The sequence below is a fragment of the Palaemon carinicauda genome, chromosome 15, assembly GCF_036898095.1.
Source record: "Palaemon carinicauda isolate YSFRI2023 chromosome 15, ASM3689809v2, whole genome shotgun sequence".
NCBI classification, from domain to species: domain Eukaryota; kingdom Metazoa; phylum Arthropoda; class Malacostraca; order Decapoda; family Palaemonidae; genus Palaemon; species Palaemon carinicauda.
Genome location: NC_090739.1, coordinates 76,448,063 through 76,458,062, shown reverse-complemented (window position 1 = coordinate 76,458,062; position 10,000 = coordinate 76,448,063). Strand labels below are relative to the sequence as shown.

The 10,000-nt window shown below is 39.2% G+C and overlaps 1 protein-coding gene across 2 annotated transcripts in view; it reads left to right on the top strand.

Annotated features, from left to right (window-relative positions):
• The window catches only part of LOC137654675 (ubiquitin-like protein 7), a 168,474-nt gene that overhangs the window by 121,529 nt on the left and 36,945 nt on the right, over nucleotides 1–10,000 (top strand). For both annotated transcript variants that reach the window (XM_068388539.1, XM_068388538.1), the window contains exon 6: nucleotides 7,185–7,278. In XM_068388539.1, the coding sequence (XP_068244640.1) occupies nucleotides 7,185–7,278 (94 nt within the window). The remainder of the gene's footprint in view (nucleotides 1–7,184; nucleotides 7,279–10,000) is intronic.

Here is a 10,000-nt window from a genome sequence, read left to right as displayed (position 1 = left end):
AGACTCGCCCTGCAGTCTCGTCTCTCCAGCAAGACTTTTAGCCGGTCCTCTAATGTTTGCTCTACAGTATTTTGCAATCATACTGTTATTTTTTTCATTCTAACTAGATGAATCCAGTTTCATCTTTCATATGCTTTACTCTTTTATATCCTTTCCATCTTTTCCTGAGCTTCTTTGCTATCTCCGAATGTTTTGTGTTTTTTCTAAGGTGGATTGAGGTTCTGAAGTTATTCTTCCCAGTTCTTCTTTGTCCTTGCTACTTGTCATTTTGATATCCTTTTCTTTTCACTTCCAAGATATTACAGGTAATATTACAGTGCTACTGTTGGCATATTCATATCCTGGCCAATTTTTTATGTTATGTATGCTGACACTTTCTTGATACTGTATTGGTTTTTTATTTTTTATTTTTTAGTTTTTATGATTTTATTCCTTTACTAATTCTTTTTGTTGCATCATTTGTCTATCCTCTGCTATCTATACTCCTTTGCTATATACTCTCAAAACTTTTTGACTTAATTGTTTCCTTTTTTTCAATTTACCCTTTTTCATCTTTATCCCGCACCATGATATTAGCTTGCAGCACTAATCCCTGTGCTAAGCAAACCACTTTTGGTGTAATAGTGTAATCCTTTTCTTTGATGCTATCTGTTATTTTCATAATACTGTAATGATGTTTCAGCTTCTGAATTCTCGAATGTTATTCATTTATTTCTGGTCTTCTAGAGCATTGTAAGCTACAGTACTTTAACCCTTTTGGAATCGTCCCTGCCTGGCGTTCGCCAGATTGGGGTTTGAGTCTTGCTCAAGCTCGACAGTTTCTTTTAGTGTCCACAACCTCATCCTCCTTGTGAGCTAAGGATGGGGAGTTTGGGGAGCCTATTGGTCTACCTGCTGAGTCTTCAGAAATCATTACCTAGCCATCCCTGGTCCTAGCTTCGGTGGAGAGGTGGCTTGGGCTCTGAGCATATGTATATATGGACAGTCTATAGGGCATTGTCCTGCTAGCTAGGATATTGTCACTGTCCTTTGCCTCTGCCATTCAAGAGTAGCCTTTAAGCCTTTAAAAACTTTGTTAAACTTTAGTACCCTGTATTGCTTTTCCTGCGTAATTTCTTTCTCTCAAGTTATATCTACTTGTATATTTTAAAATCTAATTCAGCTTATTCCTTTGTTGACTTTAAGTTCTAATCAGTATTCCATGTCTGAAGCACTTCTGTCAATGCATTTGAAAGTTTTTTCCGAAATTCTGTTAGTTGCAACACAAACCTTTTGCTCTTTATATATGAGAATATTACTTCGGCAAAGCTGAACTGGCCATAAGACTTTTAGTGAGGTAAACAACCCTGTCACTAATTAGTGGTATGTAGACCATCCACCCCGGTCTCACACTCACCGTAGATATGACGACACTTTTGCTTTTGGTTGTTTACTTTGCTCTTATCTTCTTGAGGGAGTGGTCATCCTCTCAGTGGGAGTGGTTCAGTTGGTGAAGGAACCTAGGATGTGATTTCTTATTCTGGCATCTCGTTCCTTCTCCGTTGTGTTTCTGCCCATTCAGTCTCCTTCAAAGGACGAACGAGTAAGAATGATAACCAACTGACCACGGATAACCCTTAGGTGAGGACACCATAGCTTTATTTAGCGAAGCAACAGTACCCAGCACCGAGGGAGTCTATTCCAGCCTTCCTTGGATAGTAAACCTCAAACACATCCATTAGCCCCATTAGCCTCAACCCTAAGATCATCTTGATTTTCTCTACACTTTCATATGTATTTGTCTCATTTCAATCACACTTCAGCCTTTCATGTTTGACTTGTATGTCCACTAATTTTGTCTACTCTCACTGTTATTCCCCAGAATTTATATATTTCTATAACTGCCAATTGTCTTTTTGCCAGCTCCTTTACACCTTACCTCCTGAGCACAACAATCTTCATTCTTCTTCTTGTCAGTATTTCAACCAACTCCTTACTTTTTTATACAGTATTATTGTTCTCATATTTATAGGTTCCATTTTGATTACCTTACCTTATTATTTGGATGAATGTTACATGTAGGTCTGATTACTAATTTTCTCTGTCCCCATACCTTCTCCTAGTACCAATCCTTTCTTTGTGATTCAGGACCCCACCTCACCTAGCGATAGTATGCTGTTTACATTGGCGTTAAGCTTCTATTTACCTTAGTAATTGTGCTTTTTGTTTTTTATTTCTCTGTAGGAATTTGTAAAGAGATAAACATTGTGTAAGAACACACAGTATGTGGGGATTTGTTTAGCCCTGGTTGCAACCTTCTCTATATCTACTTGTGCTTTTGGACTTATGCTCAAAGTTTTGAGAAATTCAGCTTTTTTACTTTCTGTGAGCTGGAAACTAGTTGCTTCCTCGAATCCATGGACAAAGATCACCCACACTCATGACCCCACAGCCGAGAGTCCCCTGTACTCATAACCAAGGGTCACCTGTACCCACAGCCAAGTGATCTGTCCCTTGTAAGACTGATATATTCTGTGAACGGCCAATCACCTGTGCTGACTACTAATTCATCCCATCTAATCATGTGTAGGGATTGGCCTGTGAGACCATTGACCAGAGCATGGGCTAAGTGATTGAGGAGCTCAAGCTTATCATTTACCTGGATGACTGAGTACCTCTTCAGCCTCTCTTCTTTCATGAGGTATTTTGGTACCTTCAAAAGATGCAATACCACTGCTCAGTACTGGTCCTGCATGCTAGCATGCTGTGGACTGTTGAATTGTTTAGTAACTGTCCCTGAGGGAGGTTACACTGTACTATTGTGCTGTGGCACCAAGAATTGTAATCCAGATATGAAACAAGACTGTTCACAGCCAGATACCTTGTCTACCTCCCGATTATACGATCTCGGACCTGCTCAAATTTGAATGCATAGGGAGAGGAAACAAATCCAGAATGTGTTGATAAGCACATAGTCTCTAGCCTTGGGATACTGATGACTGACTGGTGGTCAGTGCCAGTAGAGCCTTTTGGGCAGATAAACCATAATTGCTCTATTGATTGTATAGGTGCTGGAATCCTTATCTACCTCTGAGGAGGGTGATATTTAGGTAGCATTAGAAGGAGATGCTATGCGTCAGTATTCCTTCATCCACTGTGCGGTATCCCCAAGGGTTGCCCCAAGTAGAATTGTGCCCTGTTTTGCTACCTAGTAGGTTGGTCCCCCAAAAGAGAGACTACGATGAGGGTTGTTTAGAGTATGTCTGTTCGGCTAGAGCACTATTCAACAGATCAAGGACTTCCTTGGCTGCCTCTGTCCAAGGAGGTCCTCAGTAAAGTTTTGATCTCTCCTTGGGTGAACAGTCTATACTCAAACTTCCTCTAACAGCTTCAATATTTACTGCCGAACTGTATGGCATACTAACCGCTGTTGAGAAAATAGCGTTGGAAAAGGAGTGTAATCTTACAATTTTAAGTGATGCAAGGAGTGTTCTTCAAGCTTTAGAAGTTTTTAATTCTAGTAACCCTCTAGTTTTAAAGATTTTAGAATGGCTTTTTATTATTGGACGGAGAGGTATAACAGTTCGATTGTGTTGGGTTCCAGCACATGTAGGTGTGTCTGGGAATGAGAAGGTAGATTTACTGGCGAAGAATGCGGCATCTGAGTTGCTACCAAGGAGGTACAGTATCCCATTCCCTGTAATGATTTCTTACCTTAAATCAAGAAATTGGTTTGTAATAAATGGCAACAGCTCTGGGATAGTCTAGATGGCAATAAAATGAGGGAAGTAACGAAGATCATATCACCTTGGAGGTATAACATGATACCCTGAAAATGGGAGACGACTCTTTGTCGTCTGCGTATTGGTCACACACAAGTTTCTGCTGAAGGGCCTACACCAACCGTATTGCGAGGACTGTTTAGTACTTTTAACAGTGAGGCATTTGTTGACCGAATGCCCTAATTTTACTAACTTGAGAAATACATATCTGTTTGAGGCTCAAGGTGAGGATGGCAGGTTCATCCTTGCCAAGATTCTTGGACATGATGTGTCCTACTATGCGAGTGGAATTTTTAGATTTATTTCAGAAGCAGGTCTTCTGAAAACTATTTAATCATTATAATTACTTCTTAACTTTTATGGTTTTAATTGAATTCTCTTTTATTTTTCATATATAATAAATGCTATCGGCATCAATGACCTTAGATCTCAGGATGTCAGAAAACTTTCAATCAATCAATCAATCAATCAAAGGGAGCTTCAAGCAGCAGTGCCTACCCTTGGACATAGGTCCTGATAAGTGATGGTTCTTACCCTCAGGACACAGTTGCATGTGCCTCCTGCTAACCTGAGTAGGGAATCATAGGGTCATTCACTCAAGATGTCTCTTTTCTATTTCAACAAGGGAATTGGAAAGAAGCTAGCTTGAAGGGAGCTTCAAGCAGTCTTGTCCAAGGTCCCTGGATTGGGTGCCCCTGTTCTCAGGGCATTGGCACACATGCCTACTGCTAACCTGAGAAGGGCTTTGTAGGTATCTTTCTCCCAAGAGTGTCTTACTCTTCTCATTATGTCAAACTTTTAAGGGATTGTGGTTCTGTTACCTTCGTTGTCTCACAAATTGTGACGAAGACCCAGTACGTGCTGACCTTGACCATTCATTATGGACCTTCTTGATCCCATCTCTCCATATAAGTTAAAACAAAGATACCTGGCACACTAGTACTACTTGAGGACTCGATGCCTTGTGTGTAAGTGTCACAGTCATCTCATTAGCCTTAGTAGGAACAAGGCAGAAGTGTCCGGACACTGTTCCTTCTGGCTTGGCAAGGGTGCCTCCATACAGATGCCACCTTGGTCAGTCTCTACCTATGCCATCTCAAGGAAGAACTCACAAGCCTAGTTTTGCTATTAGCCCTCCGGTTTACCTGTTGGCATACTTGGACCTGAAAATTTGGTTTAAAGGTGTCAGGACTACCCTAGCATCTCTAAACCTTACAAATGTTAGGCACAGACCTTTGGGCTCCTTTCCTTGGGTCATGAAGTGGCTGTTCAATAGTTTTCTAGCACTCCTAGCTCCCTCATGTGACTTAGTTTGCATCCCATCTAAGGTAACGCGTTTGGTATAAGTCTCGAGAAGTAGAATAGCTGGCATTTTTATATTTTTTTGTATTTCTCCTTTTAAAGGGATACAGCAGCCACAACCATTACATGGTGGTCAGATATCTGATGCAAGGGAGTTACACAATATGTCACCATTCTTGCAGACTACATTTGCCAAGAAGCAACTCCATCTTCTTGGCATGGGGAGGATGAGGATGTGTCAGTGTTTTACAAATCATTTCTCTCGATGTCCCTGGTTGGCATTCCTGACACCATCTACCTGTTAGGGAGATAAGTTTTTCTGTGTCCTAGTACTTATTTCCTGTTAAGCCAGTGTTAAATGAGATTCTAACTTCTACATCCCTCTTGTTACCGGTTAGGAGGTTGTTGGAGCCCCTTCCTTGCTCCTTTATGGGATCAGGATGTGTAACATGCAGGGAAGAAAAAACCTTCTAGATTAGTCTTAGGGGACTTCTTACTAGCAATGAGTTTCCATTGTTCGGTATATAAAAAAAAAAACTAATGTCAAAAGTAATTCCTTTTTACTATATTAAATTTCCCATCTCAACCACCCCACTCAATCTTTTGGCAAAATGTCTAAATAGGTATGCTGAAGGTAATCTGTTCCCTATTTTGCAATTTGCCTTTCACCAAGATCTTGGAGCATGTGATGTTACAATCTCCAATGCTGTACAAAAATTGATTGATTGTGGTCAGAAACTTTGTATAGTTGGCCTTGATTTTAGTGCTGCCTTTGACTCTGTGAATCATGAGCCCTTGTTTTCAAACTCAAATAGTTGGGAGTAGCTGGGTCTTTTCCAAGGATCATTATTGAATTTTTAAGTAATAGATTGTAAAGAGTTGTTTTAGATTGACACCATAGTGATTATAGGACTGGGGTATATGGTGTTCCTGAAGTTAGTGTTCATGGCTCATTAATTTTCATATGTACACATATGTGGTTTGGCCTGAAAAACAAGCTGATTACATATGCAGATGATGCTACCTATTTTGCTTCAATTTCATCTCCTGAATGTAGATCTGGCATTCCTGAATCCTTATTAGAGGTCTTGCTAAAATTAGTGCAAGGGACAAAGTAGTATGGGGCATGAAGTGGAACCCTAACAAAATCAAAGTATGATTGTTGAGGACAGCGGCTCCTCAACATCCAGATTTCTGTATTGACATTTCTTTGATTCTATTAAGACTTGAAATTTATTTTTGAGAAATACATTTGACTTGCTTCTTCTTCAATTGCACAAAAAATTGTCTTATAGAGAAAGTCTTGAAATTTTTTATGAGCAATCTATTCTGAAGAATTGTTTTAATTCTTTCATTCTGCTTTGTTTCAAATATTGTTCTCCTATCTGGTCCTTAGCTGCTGACCCTTATCCTAATTTGTTGAGCAAAATCTTGTATTCTGAAATTTTGTATTCCTGATTTTGATATTAATGTCTGGCACTGTTGTTCATTTAATTCTTTATGCATGTTGCATAAGATTTTTTCATAAATCTGACCATCCTTTGCATTCATATCTTCCTGTACTGTACCATCCTGTACATAGTACTAGGTATGCATTTAAATCTAACAGTCGTGCCTTTTCCACCATAATGCTCAATGCTACACAGTATTCTAGAAGTTTAATTTCAGCTGTGACCAGATTGTGGAATGATTGGAACTTCAGAAGTTCAAATTTGCAGTGAATGTTTTATACTGAACAGTCTGACATATGTATCTCTCCAAAGTTACCGATCTTTATATTCATTATATGTTGCTTCTCATGTAGGTTATTTATTTCCTTATTTCATTTCCTCCCCGGGCTATTTTCTCTGTTGGACCCCTTGGACATATAGCATTCTGCTTTTCCACCTAGCATTGTAGCTTAGCTAATAATAATAATGATGGTGTGACAATTGGGTGGGCAGGGCTACACCTTTATGCCAGATTTCATTGACCAACTATGTAACTTACTGACATTCCAGTGCTGCTGAAGACATATCCCTCTTTTAAAGGACTCATGTTTTGCATAGGTAGGAAAAGTACAAATAACCTTCAAAATTACTGTTAACACATTTTTAATACTGTAACAATTACTAATTGCAGTCTGGGGATTCAGCTGGTGGTAGCCGTGCCAGTGATGCATCTTTCCAGCCAATTACTCCAGCACAGCTTGCAGCTGCTTTAGCTAGTGCAACTGGTAAGAATGTTGTCAAAGGTTGTGAATGGTATTTATAGCCGTTAAATTTTATTTTACATTTAGTAGTATGTAAGACTTAGATATAATATATGTATTAGGAATGAATTTCAGTATGGATATCTTGATGATTTAATTTATTACGTTTTATATCTTATCTTCAAGGTAAGAGAAGGGGATGAATCTCAAAAACATATGCAAAAAAAAAAAACATATGCAAGAATACAAAGTATATGAAGTCTGGCTAGCATTAGTTTTGTTCCTAAATAATTACAAAGTATTTTACCTAACATAGTCTCGATTATACCGGAAGGTAGTTGAAATGGAGTTGTCCAAAATTAAACTAACTGTTGATGGGGTATCAACAGTGATTATTAGGGATGAGATTTCATGTAAAGTGGTAAATCTCCATGGCAATTGCAAGTACTTTGTACTCCTGTTGGTTTTTGTTACATGAGAATTATTTGTTTGCTTATCATCCTTACATTTTTTTTTCTTCGGTTGGAGGGGTTAGAATAACGTCTGTTTATGAAGCTTACTCAAAATTTATTGCTATTTCTTCAAAGGGATTGAAAAGTTCACCCTGCCACAACAGCTGTCCAGTAAAGAGTTGAAAAATCCTTAGCCTTGCCTAAATCCTCCTCAGTTGCCAAATAGGTAAACAAACAATCCTTTTAAGTAAAATTGTTCAACAAGACAAATTTATTTGTTGTTGTTTTCTTTTCATTTCTATTTTAAATCCTGTTTTTTTCATAATACTGTACTGTTTAATCGTGAAATGTTCAGGACTGGCTCTTAAATTCATGTATGTTATTTCTGGGTGAAATAAAGTGAAAAGTTGTTATAATATGAGACTGATCACTCCAGTTTGGTGTAGCTGGAGTTAGTGAATGACATCATAGTTTGTTGCTTGGAACCAGCTCGAGCCTAAGTCTTGCATTAGCCTCAGTTAATGTAATTGCTTAAAGATCCATGGAATGTTCCTTATATTGAATATTAGAGTTTTCTTGTACTTACATCTTATGTCAAGTAACTAGATAATTTTTAGAGTATTTTTGTATTACTGTATTTCATAAATTTATTTAACTGTTAGATTACCTTTAGTCAACTTGAGTTTTATGCTCTGATCATATATATACTATACAGTATATTTATTTATAAACATCCATATATATTTATACGATTTCTTTCAGTAAGTACAGTGTTTGCTAAAAAGAGATCAGCTGATGTAGTTACTACTGTTTTGGTATGCATATTCTTGTTGGCGGTAGTGTGTAAAACGCGAAATGTAAACTTTACGAATGAAAAAGGACACAAGAAATTAATACATAAATGAAAACCTATTTAAGATAGGATTATGAAGATACTGTTTTGTACAGTACAGTCATACCTCTCCACAAAAGAATCTGCTTACAAAATTTTCACGCTGGGAAACGAGATGAGAATATTTTTCCGATTCACATTGCAAAAAAGGTTTCATGATAAGAAAAGAGATTTATCAACCAGGCCAAGGCAGGAGATAAAGAACCTTGATGAACCTGAACTCTTCAAGAATGTCCTCTTCGAGACCAGGAAGGTGACCAGGGGCATTGTTGAGGACCAGGAGGCATATCATTGGCAGGTTTTTCTCGGCCAAATATTTTTTGACAGCCGGACCAAAGCACAGATTAACCCATTCTGTGAAGAAATGCCGCGTAACCCAAGCCTTAGCATTAGCACACCACATCACTTGCAGTTTTTCAAGATCCTTTGGCTCTTGAAAGCATGTGGGTTTTCGGAGTGGTACACCAGCAGTGGCTTGACCTTACAGTCACCGCTGGCATTGGCACATAAGGCTAGAGTAAACTGGTCCTTCATGGGTTTATGGCCCGATAGTCTCTTCTCCTCTGCCGTGATAAAAGTCCTCTTGGGCATCTTCTTCTAGAAAAGGCCAGTTTCATTGCAGTTGAAGACATGTTGGGGGATGAAGCCATGTCGGGCGATAACCGAGGCAAAGGTTGTGGTGAAGTTCGCCTCGCCTTTCGAGTCGGAACTTGCTGCTTCCCCATGCCTCGCAACTGAGTGTATCTCGGTCTGTTTTTCAAAATTATCCAACCAACCACGACTGGCTTTGAAGGTTTCCGCTGGCGTCAAAGTCTCACCTCTCTCGGTTGCATGCTTCCCTGTCAAGTCATCATAGATTCTGCTGGCCTTTTCAAATATGATCATCTCGGTCACGCTATCTCCCGCCAACTGTTTCTCCTTTATCCATAATAAAAGAAGCCTCTCCACCTCGTTGTGAATATCACTGCGCAGCTTGGAAAGGATGGTTACTCCTTTGGAAGGCTTGGTGCACTTTATAGCATCCTTCTGCTTGAGGATGGTACATATTGTCGATGTACTCCTCTCATATTGGCGCGCTGGCTCAGTCACCCTTACGCCACTCTCATGTTTTTCAATTATATCATGCTTCATCTCCATTGTCATCATACGTTTTTTCTTTTCACCACCCTTGTTCGCACTTGCTTGCTTTGGACTCATTGCTTATTCAATTAATTCTGCACTGATTAACGCAAAAAACACGTAAAAAAAGCAAACACTACAGCCGATGCTCGGAGATAACTTTACGTGACGGAGATCCGACGGGAAAGACCGAGCGATGCTGTCCTGGTGAGAAGCCCCTCGCATACTGGACCACCTGGCGGCCGCATAGGGAACTACCTCGTATCTCAAATTTTTTCTCGTA